A 21,352-nucleotide genomic window follows, 5' to 3' on the forward strand; every position below is an offset into this window, starting at 1 on the left:
AGCAATTAAATTAAAGCTACACAAGAAGTCCAGTACAAATTATCCATCCATCCATCCATCCATCCATCCATCCATCCATCCATCCATCCATCCATCCATCCATCCATCCATCCATCCATCCATCCATCCATCCATCCATCCATCTATCTATCTATTATACAAACAGTTCTTTCTGGTCCTCGAAATCTGATTGGCTGAGAGGAGTGTAAAATTCTAGTAATATCTTCTCCGTTTGTATCACTCCGCTTGCAGTATTTTTCACAGACGTGTCTTGATGGTAGGGTTGTTTTGCTAATCTGCCAATTCAATACTATCCCGATACTTGTGTGCCGATTCGATATATATTGCGATAATTGAGTATTGCGATTATATAACTATTGCGATTCGATATTACAATTTATTGTGATTTTTGTTTGCTTTTTAAAGACTTTTTATTTCATTTTAAAGAAAATACTTGATTATACCCTTAAAAGAGACTGTATATGTTGAGTCATATTAAAGGTCCCATGACATGGATTATTTCCCTTTCTTTAAATGCTTTTTAATGTTTCCTTAGGTGTACTTATATTGCTAGTATGGTTTTTACATTTAAAATTTAGAAATAAAAAGCATTTTTAGCCCTCTGGCTTGAATGCTCTGTTTGAAGGGGCGTGTCTGCTGTGAGACTCCGAGTAAACCACAGCTGTTGTGATTGGCTGACATCTTTGCATACAAAATGCGTAACATGTGGAACCCCTCTCAAATATATATATATATTTTTTTTTTTTACTATTACAGCTGTCGAGATTAACGAATCGTGGAATTGTTGATTATATAATTATTTTTTTGCATTGAGTAGACAGAGTCTGTTTATCGCGTGGATGCAGTGATCTCGTCATTATTGCAACACGTTATCTCTCACAAAATGCTTTCACCACAGCTAACAGCAAACACATGAATACAGTAAGAGTTTTGTTGTGCAGCATAACAGCGTCATTCATTGTAACGGCAGTTTAGGCAAGTTTGCAGATATACTCGCGATGTGTAACAGCTCCGAAAAAAAGGGACCGTTCTTTGATCGCTCCCTGTAGTTAAATCACAATTTAAATAACAGATTTGTTTCATGCTACTAAGAGAAACAACTGAATGTTGATAGTTTAGTCACTGGCTTGATTCACTGATGCATAAACAGTATTAAACGATTTAGAAAGAAAGTCCGTGTGAACTTGAATGATTAGCTACACATCAGAAATCACTGATCACAGATCAGGCATTAATGAACAATGTTACTCACTGTTTGTGGCGGTGCCGTCGAATCCATATCATAAAAGTCTGTTTGAAACGCCTGTGCTGTTTTATATTTAAATATTTGGGCGGGCAAAGCAGAGAAAGGGGAGGTAACATTTCTCCCTATAACGTCACAACGAGGAGATTCAAGATCAGCCTGATTGAGCTTCCATTTTCTCAAAGGCAGAGAACGATAGCAAAAATCTCGATTTACACCGATTCAAATTTCTAGAAACTTGGGGACCATATACAGGCTAGGGGAACTCATATTAATGATAAAAAAACTCAGAAAGTGAAATTTTCATGTCATAGGACCTTTACCAAAAACAATGCATCACATCTTTCTGAACTTTTATTTCAGGAGCATACACATACACAGTGTATATTTAAAGTAGCTTGAACCATGAAACTTTCAAGTACCATAACCCTGAACTTGCACATGAATATAATAGTCAACAAAATGAGTAAAATAAAATTCTATGTTACTTTGAATACGGTTTTTGTCATGTTTTCCCAGCTGTTTGTAGAATCCGAAGTGTTTCCACACTTGGGATTCAAAACGGAAGAATTGTGCAGAAAGAATTCTGGAAGAGGTATGGTCCTCTGGCTCTGTCATGGATGTATATGTAACGTATATGACATCATCTAATGCAGTGACACTGCGCACGCAGAATGATCATTGTATGACGTCATCAAAGCACTGCGAGAGCTAAAGAGAGCATATGGCTCTGCATGCTTTCAAATCGCTCTCACCATACTTTGATGTCATACGCTGAACGTCTGCACGGTGCTGCCCCAAGTCGAAAAACACCTATACATTTCACGCTCTGTTGGAATTAAAAAGCACTAACTTCTCCCCACCACCTCTTAGGAAAAGTAAAATAATTAAATACATATATATATATATATATATATATATATATATATATATATATATATATATCAATTCTGAGATAAACCAATTGATTTTTAAATCATTTTTAAAAGAATCGCAATAGTTAGGTTAATAGTTTTTTCCCCACCCCTACTTGACAGAAGCCAAATCAATAATAATTGAAAAAAAATAATACTGTTTTTTTTTTTTTTGTCATGGAATGTAGTTTTAAGAATTCTTCTGTGACAATGTACTTGTTTAAACTTGCATTATGTGGTTTGTTAACAAAGATAATGTTTATTAGAAAATTTACTTTGATGTTTTTGAAGATGTGAGCACCAGGATATTGCTCATGACGTACTGTATATAGCTAATATTTAAGTGAATGTTACAAAAACTTAAAATGGTCTGATTGCTTAAAATTATCTGATTGCGAACACAGGAGCAGAATTGTGTATAAGGTTAAGAATAGAAATTGTGCATTAAATTATATCCACGTTAAGGATTTTTGAATTTATCGCATGCGTTAACAGGCTGACAGCCCTAATTTAAAACGTAAAATGTCACATAGCACTCATGCACAAATGTTTTGCTTTTTTCTACATAAATATGTCTGTAGTCAGTGGACACAAGTTATACCTCCCCTAGTGGTGCGGATGAAGCATTGCACACAAATTTACAAAAAAAGTCAAATGCCAAAATACCTTTTTTTATTGGAGTGAAAATTAAATGCATATGTAATTTTTTAAAAATATTTATTTCATTACTTATTATTATTTATAAATTACTTATTTTAAATAAACAAAATGGCTGTGTGTTTGTATTATTATTTGTATTTAACTATACAACTATTGCCACTGATAACTGGCATCTGTGCTTCCCCACTCTTAAAAGAAATGCCAGCCACCACTGGTACGTACCAGAGCTGAATACTTCAGCATCAAAATCCAGGCTAAAAATACTTCTTAAGAAGCACTAAAGTAAACAGACAAGAGTTCTTTGAGGTCTTTCTCTTAAGTTTCACCCTCTCTTTTCGTCTTAACCCCTTAGCCCCGTTTTCCTCATCTGCACTCTCACACATGTTCTTGCCTCTTACTCGATTAGAGATCAGGACATCTGTTTTAACAAGGTTTGGCAAACATTTTAATGCATGCGATTACGTGTGCTGTTTGCACACACACGCACGTGCTCACTTGCACACGTGTGTGTCTACGCAGCAAGGCAGAGTCTAAGCTGTGGTGTATTTTTAGATTTATGAAAACCTAGAAATGTCCAATTCAAAAAGCTGGGTTGTATGCTTAGCCATCTTTCACCATTAGTGAGGCAAGGCATACTTTCTAGAGTGTATCCATAATGCATACTATGTGTTTGCTCTGATCTCAACAAACGTTCAAGAAGATAGGAAGCTGGTCGTCAAGAAATATATACTGCCTGCCTCAATGTACTGCCGCAAGCAAAGAAGGTTTATTAGATGTTTACAAGTCTGCTAAGCTAATATGAAATCAATCCCAAATGGAAGAATTTCGATATGCCATCAGAGTGGAACATTGTTCAATAAGAAACAAATGTTGGATGGAATGAGGTCTTATTCATCAGGATTTGATTTGATTATGAAATGTCATATGATGCATTTTTCACCCTACGAATGAATGAATGAATGAATGAATGAACGTTCATTAGGTGACATAAGTCAAAATAATGTTTCAAAGCAAGTTATGTTTGGACATAGATTTTGATATTTTTTCTTTTAAATAACATTCGTCTATGATTAGCTTACAATAATCATTCATAATCTCACAGGAATATATAGTAAAAAAGTCAATTAGCACATTAGCAGCCACGAACACAATTGCAAAAACCAATCAAACAAGTTTCCAGAACAACCCCTCGTCTACAATTGGTCAGACAAAAATAAAAAAAAATTAAAAAGAATAGTCCAGCTCCAAACTCAAACCATTGGTTGATTCAAGCCAAGCTAGGCTGCATTTCACAAAAACATGTAAAACCAGTAGACCGTAGAGACCAATGGTGCCAATGGTTTCTACAATCTACTTTAGGCTCTTTTTTTATGCTTTTGGGAAACACGTTTTTTTTACAGCCACTTTACAATCGATTGGATTATTAAGTTGACTTTCCACATTAACATGGGACAGGACAGTTTAACTTTATTGTGCATTTTGTGGTGTTTTAAGTGTTGGTGTTGCTCTTATCATTAAGTTCAAATATCTATGCTATGCTTTCTATGTAGCACTAAGCTGTACTTTTTATTTTACTAGTTTCCCGAAAGGCGCCTGTATATCATGTTCTAAATATAAAGTCAACAGGGTTGTATTTTCCATTTGAACCCTCTCATATATTGTGTGTTATAGGATCACAGCAGCTCATTAGACCAACCTATTATGGCCTTTATATTTCACACTCCCTTCTGCTTCCTCAGTTCCCCTGGGTCATAAAACTGTAAACACGCTTATGAGAGCAGACCATGTGCAAACTAAATCACAGTCAGGCTTGGGCTATTTTCACTGCCGATTATGGCCAAACCACAGACGTACCTCAGTTTGATGATCCTACCCATTTACCAAAGAAAGGAAGGCCTGGCATCTTAGCACTACCTAGGAAATCAATTAAAAGGTACTTTCCAGTGTTTTATAAGGCTTGTTCTGAAGTCGTCTCTTTTAGCACATAAAGCGAGTGGCCGTCAATCGCCTTTATTGCGGGTTCGTGCAAGGCCTGTTCAGGGGTCACAGGCTCTTAGCGTAAGACGGCACGGCGCCTGGGACACTCGGACTCTTTGAGCAGCCCCGCGACTCAGCAGGGTGGCGGATAAGAGAGACCAGAGGCATATGGTTGAGAGAGTGCAAGAAACCCAGCAGGAGGGGGGTAATGAGTGCTAATAGGCACAGGAAGAGGTTGAAAGAAAGGTCACCTGGAAATGTGGCGGAAGACCAGATGAGAAACGGACATGAGAGGAGATTAGAAGAGTTGGCCAGAGGTGTCAAAGCCCCAGATTATTTTTATACTCTCGGTAGTATAAGGACTTAATCCCTCATCAGTTTTTATTCCCCAACAGGGTACCTCCATGTATACAGGAATGGATTATGACGTCCGGATGTCCTGGGCATGGATGCCATGCATCAGAAACGCGAGGCACATTGAGATGTTACGTAACCAAAGCTTTCCCAAAATTGATGGCCTTCAAGTGCAGATACTTTGACTGATCTAGTTTTCGCAACAAGTATAAAGTGGTGTCTGACCAATTTGTTTGGTTTACTAAAATCAGCTAATTGCTATTGAGTTCTTGATCAGTTTGTCGTAAATTTATTTTCTTTTAAGTAATTTATGTTGGGTCTACAACTGTCTTTTTTTCTTCAGAAATTCAGGTTTAGAATTAAATTTTTCTGCTAAATAAATTCTGGTAAATATTCCTTAATAAATAATGTTTTAATAATAATTTTATTAGGAGCAGTAGTAGTACTATCATTACATTAATTCATATATTTATGTCACTGTTTCTTCAAGTTAACCCAAACTTTTATTTTGTTTGTAGTAAAAAAAGCCGTGTGTCTGCTCCATTCATTCATACATAAACGCACAGAACATGCAAGATTCATATTTAAATTGTATTTTTGCAGCCTAATATTCACAGACACTAGATCATGTTGCATTCTGATTTAAGTGTACTGACTTTTGTGTTATCCATCCAAAATTTAGCAAATTCATTGACATTCCATGTTATAGAGTCAATTCAGTTTTTATGACTGGATTCCATGATTCCATCTGCGTTTTCCACATCGCGAAACTCATAGGGCCCTGTCAGTTTTAAGTTTAACAAATATACAAGCTATGGACTATGTTTACAGTGCATTAGCATCCATTTCTGAAGCTCCAAACATGTGACCAAGTTCGTTTGCTCATTTTGCACTTTTTCTTTTGCATGTTTCTGCAGCTCATCAGGGCCCCCTGCTGGTCTGGAGCACTGGGAAAATGCTTGGCAGGGCTGTGCGTTAATCCGTCCATGCTTAAATTTAAATCCATGCTGCTGACACATGTGTAGGTGTTTGGCACACTTCTTTTACAGATAAAATTGCTCTAGGTTACACAATCCCACCCCGCATCTCTCTTTGTCTTCCTAACCAATTTTTTCCTCTCCGTATTTTCTCAGTGTCCTTTGAGGACATTGGTCTGCTGGGGATTACAGAGATATTGCATTGTGTTCATTAAAGGCAGCTTATTCTCTTAATTGAGACCAATGTCTGGGCAAAGCGCCATGCCACCCATAATCCCATATTTAAAAAGAAGGTCAGATTCGGAGATTAGTGGTGAATGGCGACAAGCTTAGTGTTTTCTGTACTCCAGTTGCCTGAGTAAACCAAATGATATGGCCACATGTACCTTGTCATTTCTGATTAGATCAGATCTTTTCAGATCTTAAAGGGGTCATTATACCCCGCCTTTCTGAAATGCATAGTTTTTTACAAAGCTCATCGTTCTGAAAAGCGAGGTGTGCTTTTATTGGCCAGCTATCCAGTGCTTTGTGATTGGCCGAATACCTCAAGCCTGTGATGGAAATGTTACGCCCCTCACCAAACTGTGATGCCATCTCCCGGCACGACCAGACAAAACCAATCAAATCCATCACAAACGAGCCATTTGTTGCATCCAGTGGGGACATAATTATGGATTATAATGACTTATGCTGTGTTTTTACGCTTTGTGTTTCATCGCTCCATGCTGAGTAAACATAAATCCATGTCTCCATTTGTGATCGGAGAAACCACAAACGACAAGCACCACTTTACACCAGCGGTTCTCAATTCCAATCCTTGCGCCCCCCAGCTGTATATATCTATATACATTTGGGCGGTGTTATGCAAATCTTCCCACATCGTGATGTAGACATGTGGGGGGGGGGTTTAAACAAGGCATTTTAGGAGGGCATGGTCTAAAATCTTAACTTTGATAAAGAATATCTCTTTAGTCTCTTCAACTTTATAGATCATCTTAATTCACCAAGAGCTTGTAACACTCCAAGGAGAAAGGAAAACTTGAAATCGCATCATATGACCCCTTTAAATCAGATCTTGTCACAGGTACTGTATTGCTGAGTTGCTCTGTCAGTATGTCAGCACTTGAGCTCCACTTCTCCCGCGCCTTAAATAAACCTCTCAGTGTGTTTCCATAAATTCTTTTACTGCTTGCTGAGCTTGTTCCTGAACGTTGTGCTATGCAGTACTTGTGTGGTAATGTGGGTGTGGTGTTTATAAGTCTTGCAGAAGGGCTTGGTAGGGAAGCAAGCTTTCCAAACACTTTCTCATTCCTCATAGACACACTGTTAATCAGGCACGGAGGACACAAGCATGTTTTTTTGGCCAGCGCAGGGATTTAAACCTCAGCCGGGCTCACCTGTAGATCCTCGCGCACCTGCTGCTGGTAAACCTGTGCCTGAGGCAGCCTTTGCTCTCATCTCAAAGGAGTGCACTCAAATCCTCTCCCAGGAAAAGAAGATGAGAAAATAAAATAACTATTCACATTGGTATGTCAGGGGCTTTGAAGATGAACTTGAAGAACATCCCTCAAAAGAACTTCCTCTTACTGTTTGGTTGTTCACTTTTAAAACGAGGTCTCGCGATTTTCTTTTTGAAGTCAGTCCAAGTCCATTTTCAAAAGCCAATTCAAAAAGCATGAAGGCGTTCTAGTCCGTTGTGTCAACATTGGTGTTTTCAATGAATTAGCGCTGATTTTCTTTTTGGAATGTGGTCTGTACAGAGCGGCCTCAGAAAATCTGTCAATATATTGTAAATCATAACATCAGTCTTTGAAAATCCTGTATTGTAATGTGATTGTTTTCTTGTACCATGTGTCCTATGTTAGTAATAATAAACCTTTTCTTTTTTTTTTAATCTAACATAAATTAGCTATGGTATGGAAGAAATACTGATGTATTTTCTTGCAGTTGTGAGTTTTTATCTCACAATTCAAACTCTTCTTCTCAGAATTTTGAGTTTATATTTCGAATTCTAAGAAAATTTGCAATTAACTTTTTATTTTTTCTCACAATTCTGAATTTTTCACTCAATTGTTAAAATTTTTCTCATAATTCGGACTTCTCAGAATTGCTTTTGTGATGCAATCTCCCCCCACCCCCGATATTTCAATATTTCTGTTTTAGCGCTACAATGGAAAGTAGCATAAATGTCAACATTTACTGCCATTTTTCTTTTTCAAGTCATCTACTTTTCACAGAGCAAGTTTGAAAAAATCTTGCTAAGCAAGTCAGCTAAAGCTATGTTATTAGCAACCTGAATAACAACACATCAGGTTTAATAGCACAGACAGAAATGCTTCTAAGTAGCCACTGTACATTTTCCCAGTGCTTTGTTCAAAAGAGCTTCGTTATTTGTAATGATCTGTTCAAAAGTTGATACCCTGATGTATTTTGCAGCATGTAAGCCAATATCAGAGAGGCATGCAAGGGAGAAGAATGGAAAAAGAGCACTCAGCACTACACCGCATGCATGAAGCATTTCTTTGATTAAATAGTCACAAGCCCTGAAGGGATCGCACCAGCTGGGTTGAAAGCTACCTACTAACAGTTTAACTTGAAGGGATTTGTTTCATCTGACACCACTCAAGGTTTCTCCACCGTCTCGGCCTGTTTGTCATCCTGCTCGACTATTTGTCTAGCTGTCCATCTCTAACAATTAGGCTGTCTGAAGAAACCCTTGATTTTTTTCCGGGCCAGATGGAGGCGGCTGACAGGTGATTCTCTGTCAAGCTTTGATTCAGGGTCGTTGGCAGCCTGTCGATTTCCATCCAACACACAGACATGGCAGCACAAGGAAGCCTGAACCATGTTTATTCGGAACAGAAAAGAGATAATTCCTCAGGATTTATTTTTAGCTTATTTAAAATATTGCTTTGGCGAGCATCCTGCATTCATAAAGATATGCATCATCTCTTGATCTGCCTAGAATTAAGTGAGATTCAGTTTGCACATGCACACACAAGAAGACCCATCTCTGTTAGTCTCTCTTTTGCAGCATTCAAAATTTATTGCGCACTGCTTACTACTTCATTGAAAACTGTGCGGAAAAAGTAAGTACTATGATAAACGTTTCAAACAATGTTACCTCATTTAGCATGTTTAATTACATTTCATGTAAAAATGTCATAAGGACCTAAACAACCTCTACTGAGCATGCGTTGCTGATTCCAATGTGATTTTAAACCGTTGTATTTCAGAATGTATGATTTCAAACGTTAGTACTAGGAGTAAAGTAATCTTTGAAGAGGCCTTTGCAAGTTAGTCCAAGTTTGTTAACTGTTAATATGTTTACAGCTCTGAATAATATTTAACAGTTTAATAGTACAAACATCTAAAAAAAAAAAAAAACTATCACCCACCTTAAGTACTGGTGGTGACGATACCAAAATAACATGTACAAGACTGCTTTTGTTGCATTCACGTATGCATACTTGTGTAGAATTTATTCGCAATAAGCAAAGATGTAAAAACTCAAAGTAGACATTGTGTTAAAAATTATAGATTTTTAGTTTACATCTCACAATTCCGTTTTTTTTTTTTTTTTAGCCATTGTTGCATTTTTCTATGACAGGACAGTAGAGATATGACAGGAAGTTAGTGGGAGAGAGATGGGGGATGGAAAAGAGGAAGGTCCATGAGCCGGGATTCGATCTCGGGACACCTGAATTGCAACCGCGCCATATGCCATATATAAGGCTATTTTTCTCCCAATTGTGAGTTTGTATCTTATAATTCAGAATGTTTTCCCTCACTTCTGAGTTTTAATTTCAAATTGTAAGATAAAAATTTGCAATGACTTTTTTTCAAACAATTTTTTCTCGCAATTGTGATTTTTATTTTTTTACCTCACAATTTTGACAATTCTTCTTTTCTTGTGCATTTATATCTCAAACTATAAAATAGAAAGTTGCTTTTTTTTAATCCTGAGGAAAAACAAGCTTCAACTCCATTGCATTGTGAGATACAGTAATCCATCCAGTGTGCTTTGGTTGTTTTTTTCTTAATTTTTTTTTACACTTTCTCACTATCTGTCGCTTTACATATGTTTTTAGTTAATGTGCAAAATGAGATCCCAGCTGTAATATAAGTATGCAATTACATATTTGGGTGTTTGGGCACATTGTCGCACAGATTCTTCCTTTGTGTGCCAGAGTGGGAAGAAAAGCTTCATCTGTCTTGTGTCTCGCGGTCCCTCGTCAGTACACATTGATATGCAGGCCACACGCCTGTGCTGCTCACGGACTGCAATGAAGGGCCCGGGATGCGATACGTAATGACACTGAAGGCTCTTTAACACCACAATATGCAGAGCGACACGCGGAATATGATCTTGGGATCTTGCTGCTTGTTGACGTACGAGGCTACACATTTCAAATCAGGCTCATTACATGCGTGCATGTGATTTAATGCAGCTGAGCATGTTTGAAACCTGGCCTCTGAGAGCCACGCTATGAAATCAGAGACTTACTTATTTGTACATATTTGTACTTTTTTTATGGGTTCAAGCACATTGTGCTGAAACCTACGGAGCCCTACGGATCTTTTTTTTTTTCTTGCATGTCATGTGCGGGGCTCCGCAGTAACCCTATAGTAATTTTTAGGATTTTTATTATTATTATTCTACGGTAAAACTGATCGGGCAGACCAAACCATAAAGCCTAGAAAACTGAAACTTGGTCAGATGGTAGTAGTCTGGCTCGTTACTCTGATCCAAATGGCCTGTGAGGGCGCTAAAGCAATCAAAAATGCAAAACGGCTCATAGCTCCTATACCGTTTGGCGTAGACTCTTTGGAATCCTTGGGTCAAAATGAAGAAAAGTGTAGAAGGTCATATTTGCTCTTCAAGGTCTGATTTTCCCGCCACTATCAAGTAAATTCAAAACCTACTTTTGCGAACTACTCCTAGGTTTCTTTTTTGCCTGATCGGAGCAAAACAAAAAAAGCTAAAATTTTGACTCACCGTTAAATAGGAATGAAAAAACATTTGTAAGGGGCAGGGCTATTTTTACTAAAATGGCTTTAACTCTTGAACAGAATAAGATATCTCCAACAAAACCAGTAAACACATGCAAGAGCTCAATCTTTGGACAAAAAAAAAATGCACAGGTCTGGAACTTTTTGGCATTATGAAATGAAAAAAAAAAACTATTAAAACAACGATTGAAAATTGATATGCTGTCTTTGTCTAATGTGCCATAAGGATCTCTGAGCACATTAGCATGTTTCCAAAAGCATGGACGCCATCGTCCAATGAAGTTTGAACACCTATTAGACAAATTTAACGGAGGCCAATCAGAATGAAACCGGTGGTGTTCAACCCATTGACCTAAAGATCTGTGAGAATTTTGAAAGAGACCACTGGAGGGGATCTATCTATCTATGCAAACACATTCTTTGTTACACATTATTCAGTATAATTTATACAGTATTATAGCATTTATTAATATTTTAAATTCGATTTTATTTTCATAATTTCAGTGTTCATTTTAATTTTAGTTATGTACTTTTGTCAGTTATTTTTATATTTCTATTCAGCTTTATTGTTATATTTCTAATCATAGAATTTCAACTTAAACCTATTTTATTTGTTTTTCACCTAAAATTGTAATTTGATTTGAATTAACAAAAAAAAAATGTTTTCACCTAATACACAAACGCTAAAAACTTTTGATGTATTGTCAGTAATTAAAAATATTGAATAAAAACTTTTGCAAATAACTTGAGTGCTTCTGTATGTCTTTTTACCATACTTCTATTTCTATAAATAAAATATTGCACACAAAAACTTCACAAAAATGCACTCTAGGCCAAACCCCATTAGCACAAAAAAACTTAACCACAGATACACAGGAGAGCTGATAGAAAGACTCTTAGGTTGGCCATAAAATGGTGAAAGTGAGTTTTTTAGCCCCCCAGCTACAGTCTTACCACAGTGAATGCATAAAATTGTGCTTCTTCATGATTTTTCACTCTCGCTGCAATCAGGCGGCATAAAAAATGCATAGCGGCGATAGCATCTCTCGCTCTAGTTCCCTAAGCCATGACCCAAGACAGGCTTAACCAGGAAAGTTGTTTGCTAAATTTCAGCCTTGTCCAAGAAGCTCTTGCTTTTCTGAGGACTTCACTGACCCAGTGCATTTTGTTTAGTGATGCTCAGGGGAAGCTATTTTAAAACCTTAGCTTGTTAAGCTACAAGCTAAAGCTACTCGTCGTTCAGCTACCCTTTAGTAAACACAGTAGTTAGCTACACTACAAGTTACTAATACACAACAACCCTGAAGAGAGAAAGAGAGAAAGAGAGAGATTGCATGATTTATCAAGCAGAAAAACAGTAAGCATTTCAATTTATAACTTGAACTTAACAATGGGTCGATAAACAGCAGATTTTCATTTTGTTGTAGGTTTAAGGATGTTGTCATTTTTTTGTTTTTGTTATATTTCGTACGAGTCACTTAACACATCGCAGACCTTTCCAGAACACTGTGTGAGATTTATCTGTCTTTATTTATGCTTTTCGTGGAAGTATGACATCATGTTTGACCTTTTCTGGCATCAGTCCAAGTTTAATATTATATGGGGCTTGATATATGACGATATTAGAGTAATTGACATCTTTGGTGGCATAACTAGGTTAAAAACTCTACTTAAATCGTATTATCTTTCCATTCCATCTGCAGGCGAGCATCTCCGCATCTGCCCACAAGGTTACACCTGCTGCACCAGTGCCATGGAGGAAACGCTGTCGAACCTGAGCCGCCGGGAATTTGAAGGACTGGTTAGGGAAGCGGGACGTTCCATTCAAGCCTCACTAAATGCCCAGTACAGGACCTTCGACAGTGAGTCCAAAATGCTTTCATTCTTGTAGTTGGTTGCCAATTGATTTACTGTATTATGTCTCACAGTTGCTAACACAACTGTTCAGTTTTTTTCCACTGTTAATGCTAGCAAGATGATTTTCAAACCCAAAGTGTGAAGGTGAAAAAGAACAGAGTAGCAACTGCAGAAACTCACAGAGGAAATGAGATTTAGAGGTTTTACAGTGTAGAGGTCTTATCTAGAGTGGTAGTTTATGAAACTTCATCTGCTTCTAGTTAACATTTTTCCTTTACCCTTCTGTGGATTTAATGGCATAAGGGTTAATGAATTTGAAGGGTTAAAGAGTTGCAGCACTTTGAAGTCCAAATTCCCTCCTGGTTTGTGTCTTTGTGTGCTTCGATAAAAGGAAAACTCTAAAGCTCAAATGTTTCCACACCGAGTGGCCCAATTACAGTGAAGGCCTTTTACAGCAGTGCATGAGAAACTGTCAATCAATTATGTGTGTGTGTGTTTTTTTTTACTTTATATGCGAACAAACAACTGTTATATAAATATATTAATTATGAATTATTGGTTATTACTTTAGTTACCTGAATGTTGAACATACAGTATACTTTTAATTAGTAGCATTCTTCCCCTAACAGGAAGAACATTAGGTACAGTATCACTTAAGCCCCTTTCACACTGTGTTTCTGGCAAATACATGGGTAAAGTGTTCCGGCAATTGTTCCCGGGTCGCTAGATTTAGCACTTTCACACTGCCAGTGATTACCCGGAATAGGAGCGTGCTTTCACACACAACCCGTAAAGATCCCGTAACGACACTTGACATCAGGGCGTGACATGTAATGTATGAGTCAAAAACTTTAACTGAAGCAAGCAAACGATATCGGCGTCAGCGTGGAAAGTGAGGAACTAACTGATCTCTGCTTCATTACAGTTTGTACATATTTTTTTCGTCATGAACGTTGATCTTCCTTCAAAAGAGCCGGTAAAAGAGTCACGCGATAACATGCGTCATCACTTTCGACACAGCATTAGATCGGGCTTTTGTTCACACAGTGCTCGTCCTGGGTTCAATGCCGGAATTAATTCCCGGGATGTGTTTGCTTTCACAGAGGGCGACCTGGCAATGTTCCGGCAAAATGCCGGGTCTGACGTGCAGTGTGAAAGGGGCTTTATTATTTGTATTTTATATTATCGGTGGAAGAGTTTTGATAAATATAAAAAAATATTATTAAAACTGCAATGTAAACAAATTTTCCAGAGAAAGAAATACTGTTTGTAGTCAATTCAACCATACTAATAAGCAAAAATTACTTTAGATAAAGTAACATTTGTGCTTCATGTTTTTTTTTTGCTGAAGAGTGTTGAAGCATTGAAGCCCTGCCCAGTGTTCTCAAGTATCTCAAAAGTAATGTCACACATTACTTTCCTTAAAAAGTAACATCATTAGTTACTTTTTTAGGGAGTAACACAATATTGTAATGCATTTCTTTTAAAAGTAACTTTCCCCAACACAGGTTATTGCAATTGCACTGGCAAACAGTAGTCAGTGGATGCAATTGTATGTGATTTCTTTATTACTTTCACTCGATGATAAGTGACTTATCCTTTTTTATCCATGCAGCATATTTCCTGGAACTCCTAAATGGCTCTGAGCGATGGTTGGAGGAGGCCTTTGTGGCCGCTTTGGGGGATCTGTACCGGCCCAATGCGGGAGTGTTTCGTGACCTTTATGCCGACCTGCGTCGATATTACAGCGGTGCCTCCCTGAACCTCGAGGAGGTCTTGGACGAGTTCTGGATGAGGCTCCTGGAGCGTCTTTTGAAGGCGTCTGACCCCGAGACCGCCTCCCTGCTCTCCGACGACTTCCTGGAGTGTGCCTCCAAGCAGACTGAAACCCTGCGTCCTTTTGGAGACGCCCCACGGGAACTGAAGACCAAGCTGGTGCGGGCTTTCATCGCTGCTCGGGCATTCATCCAGGGCCTTAATGTGGCTGGAGAGATTGTACGGAAAGTTTCTCAGGTAAAGTGTATTATTTTTCTTTTTTACGATGGGTGTGATGTAGTGGTTTAGGCTCAGGGCAGGTAAAGGAAGGTAGCTGGTTTGTTAACCACAAGAAACAAGCCGCGTGCCAAGACAGTTCTACCCTTGAGCAAGGCAATTAATCCCAGGGTGCTCAAGGGTGACTGCTAGCATTCGTGCATGAAAGTTAAAAACAAGCATTCTACTAAATAAGTTATAAATAAAACCCCTAGAGTGTACACTTTGTAGGACCACCTTTGGCAGTATTTTCGGTTTATACCAGCATTGGCATCTTCTTGGCAAAATTGCTCATGTTCCTTCAAACAGGATTGAGGCCTTGATGCTCAGTGGTGCTCAACTGAACTGAGGTCTAATTTTCTTGATTTTAACCAAGACTCACCAAATGTCTTTTACATCTTTGTCTTGTTAAAATATGACTCGTCTGCCAATAATCCTCAATGTTCTTGCAGATCATAGCATATTTTGCTCCAGAAATTCTTCTAACATTGATATTTCCTAATGAGTATTCCAGTGTGAGCTCCTGGGTTAAGTTTTGCATGAAACATAGCGCTTCACATCAAAGTCTTCAAGTTCAGTTAAGGTTTCATTAGACCAGGGATTCTCCTCCAAGTCACTGAGTCACTGACATGCCTTTTAGGCAAATACCAGCCAAGTGATAAAGACTTCCGTCTTCCACCTTCTTTACGAGCCTGATTTGTGAAAAGTTCTTGCTTTTGATGTGCATTTGTTGCCCCACGACAGTTTCTCCCATCTATGTTATGTTGAACTGTAACTCTTCAGCATTGCCAACATCTTCTTGTCCAAACAAGCAGTTCTGGCAAAATTTAAATTCTTTGCAGATGCACCGTTGGTCTGTATTTTCTCACCTTTATAATAACAACCCTCACAGTGCTTTAAGGTGTACTTTATACGAATTATATCCTTGCCCTTACTGGTATTTTTCAAAGAATCTTGCGTTAGATCTCCTAATAATGATCCTTGGGTTCCGCGGTAGGGTGTTGCCTTGGAAATGAAGTGTGTATTCTCCTAGACACAGGTGTATTTGACATTAGAGTCATACAGTGATGGGAAAAACTCTTCAATGAATCATTGTTCCATGGTGTAACACTGTGCAATTGAGAGAGTCCAAGGACACCAAGACTTTTTATATGTGGCTTAAATAAAACCATGCATATCCTTTAATGTCATACTCTCTGTAGGTGGTCTGGATGCACTAAAAGGGAGCAGTACCTCCTAGTGCCCTTGTTGCCTAGAAAGTCAATCAACAGAAACTCCCAAATTCATCAAGACTGGATCCATGTCATCAAGACAAATAACTACACAGCAACATTGCCGAAGATGTTTGCCCAAACCCACACAAGGAAAATTAGTCCAAGTCCTTAGTGGCTACCATACCCTTCAGTAGAACTCCCAGTTGCTTTGACAAATGAAAGTAGGGCGCAGTGGTACCTCTCCGATCTTTAAGGGATTTCTTACAGAATTGGATTCAGTCTCCCGGTGCCTGACTCTCAGGAGATTTCTGCAAAGCAGACCCAAATTCTTGCTGATGTTGGGAATATATCATTTTGGAATATGCATGTCTTGTTTAAGTGGTCTTATGTTGACATATGTAAAAGCTGAATCCACTGTATGGCATATTCCGCGGGATTAGCATTAAAAATTCATGCATTTGGTAGCTGTTTGCATTAGTAGCATAAGCAGCAGGTTCACGCACGTTCGCAGTAAAACGATTAAACAGAAGTTGCCTTCAGCTAATATACAGCATGATTACTCTACCTTCCAAACTTGCCTTTCCCAAAAGACTTTAAATGTACTTCGAAGCTATTCTTATATAACAGATGACCTGAATCCACATGCAGATAACATGCTTAGTTGAAGACAATAAAGAAAATCAAACTAGCTTTATCAACATTCATGGAAAACGATAACAAACTTGTTCAGCTGATGCTAAAAGGTCTTGTAGTGCTTTTATTACAGGAACAGTTCTCCCGAAGCGATGCTGTGTTAATTGCCTTGCTCACAATAGTGGTAGCTCATGGATAAATGCCTAATGGTCACTTTTCCCACAGGTTCCTTTGAGCCTGGAGTGTAATCGTGCCATTATGAAACTGGTGTACTGCCCTCATTGCCGAGGTCTGGGATCAGTCAAACCTTGCATCAATTACTGCAAGAATGTCATGAAAGGCTGCCTGGCTAATCAGGCCGACTTGGACACTGAGTGGCAGAGCCTTATAGGTAATGCAGAGAGTATACCACTCAAACTCTTACTCTGTTGGTTACTTGATTTCTGTTTTTGTTGCATCCCACTGGGTAGTGCTGTCACTTTGCTAAATATTTCAGTTTCGGACATGAAACTTACTTGACACTTTATTCATACACTCGTTTTCCTCAATCAGAAACCATGCTACAGGTGGCCTCCAGTTTTGGTGCGGAGCCCAGTATGGACACGGTGATCTATTCAATTCCTGTGAGAATCTCAGACGCTGTTCTCACCATGCAGGAGAACATGGAGATCTATACCAGCAAGGTTAGGACATTGAAATTAAGCATCTATTTTAAACTTGCACGATTGGGTTGGATTCACATGTGAGGTGTCAGTTTAAAGACTTATTGATCACATAAGGACTGTTTATACAACTATATACATCTAAGTTTGTGTTGCGTTCTCAGGTTTTCAAGGCCTGTGGGGACCGCGGTGAGGAAGGAACGCCAAGTTCAATATCTGAGGAGCCGAAAAAGAAAGCAAGTACAGTTACTGCCCTGGAATACAAGCCCAGCCCCAAATCTGCAGCCAGACTGGAGGTGCAGGTGTGTGCATGTGTGGCAGTGTCCACTTCTGGCAAACGTTTATGAGTTTTATACATTGTTATTGAAGTGTGTGTGCAATTCCCAGGTCACAGATGTGTCCAGTAAACTGAAAGAAATGCAATTTTACTGGATCCAACTCCCCTCGGCTCTGTGCAGTGGTAAAACGGCATCTTCAACTAATGCTGATAAATGCTGGAATGGCATCACCAAAGCAAGGTATTACATCTTTAGGGCAAACCTATTCTAAGATGAAAGGTGTCTATTCAGCTAATCACCACATGTTATTTGTGGTAAATGTTTATGTAATTAATGTATGCACTTTTCAAGGCTAAACTGATGTGCAAGCTTTTTGATGGATGACTTTTGGGATGAACACGCATTATGAATTTATAGATCATTACTCATGGTCACTGCATCCGTCCCTCTTTTAGTGGCCAAAGTCGTTAAATTGATTGTTTAGGTATCACTGCCAAAGAGTTGAACTCCCATTGCCCTAAGTCATCAGACGTGATTAATCACTGGATGAGGTTTGTCTTCATTTGTGAGAGAAGATTTAAGTAAGCACGGCCAAGAAACCTTTATTTTTAGTCATCATTAATACCTATTAGCTCTGTATAATCAAACTAGCAATCCCGTGGGATAATTAATGCGTACTGGTATGTGATTAGTGGTGTATGCTAACGCAAGCATCCTTAATGCTATTGCTTATAATTATGGTCCATATACAGACAATGAATAAAAACCCTACAGACCTTTTAGGAGGTCCTTGAGACAAATCTAAAGACTACTTGGCAACATAGAGCTAAAACACCCTAGCAACCACATAGCAAACCACTCAGACTGCCATTTAAAATACGACCTGCTAAAATCATTGCATTTCAACCACCTAGACCTAGACCTAGGCCCTAGCAACCACGTAGCAATGCAATAAATACCAATCAAACTCTTTTGCATCAAGCTAAAAACCAAACAGAGCACCTTAGAAATGTGCTAAAAACCACACAAGTTTTGCATAGCATGACGCACTATAATCGAGCTAGTATTACAAGCCTGGTTTTTAATTGAGAAAAGTGTAAAGCGTAAGGTCGTTAACTGTGAAAAATGTAACACAAGAGCTATTAACAAAATGTGCGTGATTGAAATGGTTCTGGAAAATGGATTTTTCTGCAGTTATCTCCCAGAGGTCATGGGCGATGGGCTGGCCAATCAGATTAATAACCCAGAGGTGGAGATCGACATCACCAAGCCTGACAGGACTATACGTCAACAGATCATGCTGCTGAAGATCATGTCAAACCGCCTGAAAAACGCCCTCGATGGCAACGATGTAGATTTCCAAGATACAAGTAAGATGACATCTTAACGACATGATCATACAATTGGCTTCATGAAACGGGAACAAATTGTTGTATATCATTCAGCATCAACTGAACTTAAGTCAATTCACTACTTAAGTTTGTTTTACTACTGTTACATGAATGAAGCTCAATGATGCAACATTTAGCACCATTCTAGGGCTGGAAGGTGTTATGCTGCAATTTCATGTAAATTAGATACTGCATAGTCACCATTACCTCTTTGACCTTTTTTTGCACAAATGTAAGCATCATGTTTTTTTTCCATAATGTGTCTCTAGGTGATGATTTCAGTGGCTCAGGAAGTGGCAGGTGTGAAGACCACCTGTGCGTCCGAGGTAGATCACCGGTTTTTGGTCCGAAAGCGGACAGGCCCAAACTCTCTCCCTATGGCCCTGAAAACAAAAGAGTCAAAGGATCCGGAAACCAGATTCAGCCTTCCGTCATCTTACTGGCTCTGTTACTCGCAACTCTACTGCTGAGACGATAATGGAGACGCTAAATCAAACTTTGGGATCCGGGTCAGGAAATTTGGCATAGGACAAGGAATGTTTCAAAGAAAAAGAATAGAGAAAAATGAGAAAAGGTGAGCTTAAATGTTGCCAAAAGAAAAAAAGAAAAAAGAAACCTTTTGAGTGAATGGACATTTTAATTCCTCTGACATACGACATGAGAATAAGGTGGAAAAGGAATTTTGTTTTCAGTGTATTTTTATGTTTTGTAATATACGTCAGATTAAACACTGACCTGTTACATCAATTGACTTCATGCTTTTTTATCTTTGAATGTAAAAAGTTGAACTGGACAGGAAGAATTCTGGTTTAGATTTACAATACGAGGTTCTCAGCCACCTAAGAGACTTACCCACAGTTATTTGCTCTTAAAGTCACATGATCACCAAGTCACCTCATGTTTCATTTTACCACACTTACTCAAGTTTGTCTTTGCACAACTGTTCTTTTTGTCTTAAATATTTCACAGATTGACATAATTACAAAACGTTGCATCAGTCTGATCCCTTTTAGATTACAAAATGTATGAACTATGGCATGGACATGAACTGAAATACGAAATTGCTGAATATCTGATGAATTATGTAATGGTGTTTTTTGTTATTGTTTGGTTTTTTTTTAACTCTGATTCAATGGTTTAGTCTGGAATTATTTTGTATGATAGCAAGCTGCAATAATGTATGAATTTCACAAAAAAAGATTAGCAACTGTCTATTTGTTTTCACACTAACATCAAAAGAAAAAAGCAATTATTTTGCATAAAAGAAAATACTGGTTTTTATATATATATATATATATATAATTTTATTTTTTTGCATTATTCATAATTATTTTCTTAATTTTATTTTCATACTAATTTAGAATTTACTTGTAAAATTTTTCATTAACAACATCTAACCGTTCCTAAAATAAGCAATTACAATTATTATAAGTATTAACAATTTTATTAGATTTAAGGGTTACATTTCATGAATTTAATTTAGATTTTAGGTAGAAGCATCATGAGGCAAATGTTTTTTAATAAAAAAGTTGTGTAATAATTGACATAATTTAGCACATTTTCCACCAAAAACTTGACACATTAGAATGAAAAAATAAAAAATTATTAAGCCCCCCAAAATGGGCTTCATTTTTAATGCAAAAATATTTTTCTCTGATGTTAGTGTGAAAACTTACCTGTACATGAGGTTCTCTTTTTTTAAAAAATGTAAACATAAAATAATAAACGTCCAAGGAACACGAATGCACGAAATATTTGCTTCCCTCACCCCGATGAAAACCCTTAACTTGCATTTGGAAACTCGTGGCTATGTTGCAGTGCAAATTCATATTCACAATGTTAAATAAATACGGTTCTGGAATACTTTCAGCGCCGATGGCAAATTAAATAGAAGCATGTGTCAGCCTTGAATGATATGATTTGCCTTGAATGGAATTTCATTATAGCCAAAGCCAATGGGAAGCAGTCATTTACAGAATAATGTACTTTAAAAATAAAGCCTGTCACTTTTAATTAAAGCTCGTAAGGCATAACGACAATTTTACGATTTTGATTCCAGAGCAATGTTAATAATTACATTTGTGGCAGTGATGTTTTAAAACACTTCCAAGGAGCTGATTCAGATTT

The 21,352-nt window shown here is 37.9% G+C and overlaps 1 protein-coding gene across 2 annotated transcripts in view; it reads left to right on the forward strand.

Annotated features, from left to right (window-relative positions):
• gpc1a (glypican 1a) overlaps positions 1–20,301 on the forward strand; it is a 32,423-nt gene extending 12,122 nt beyond the window's left edge. For both annotated transcript variants that reach the window (XM_026198445.1, XM_026198444.1), the window contains 8 exons: positions 12,863–13,021; positions 14,632–15,029; positions 17,120–17,285; positions 17,447–17,577; positions 17,721–17,858; positions 17,944–18,074; positions 19,029–19,204; positions 19,495–20,301. In XM_026198445.1, the coding sequence (XP_026054230.1) occupies positions 12,863–13,021; positions 14,632–15,029; positions 17,120–17,285; positions 17,447–17,577; positions 17,721–17,858; positions 17,944–18,074; positions 19,029–19,204; positions 19,495–19,703 (1,508 nt within the window). In that variant the 3' untranslated portion in view covers positions 19,704–20,301. The remainder of the gene's footprint in view (positions 1–12,862; positions 13,022–14,631; positions 15,030–17,119; positions 17,286–17,446; positions 17,578–17,720; positions 17,859–17,943; positions 18,075–19,028; positions 19,205–19,494) is intronic.
• The last annotated feature ends 1,051 nt before the right edge of the window (positions 20,302–21,352 follow it).

Source organism: Carassius auratus, chromosome 22, assembly GCF_003368295.1.
Source record: "Carassius auratus strain Wakin chromosome 22, ASM336829v1, whole genome shotgun sequence".
NCBI classification, from domain to species: Eukaryota; Metazoa; Chordata; class Actinopteri; order Cypriniformes; family Cyprinidae; genus Carassius; species Carassius auratus.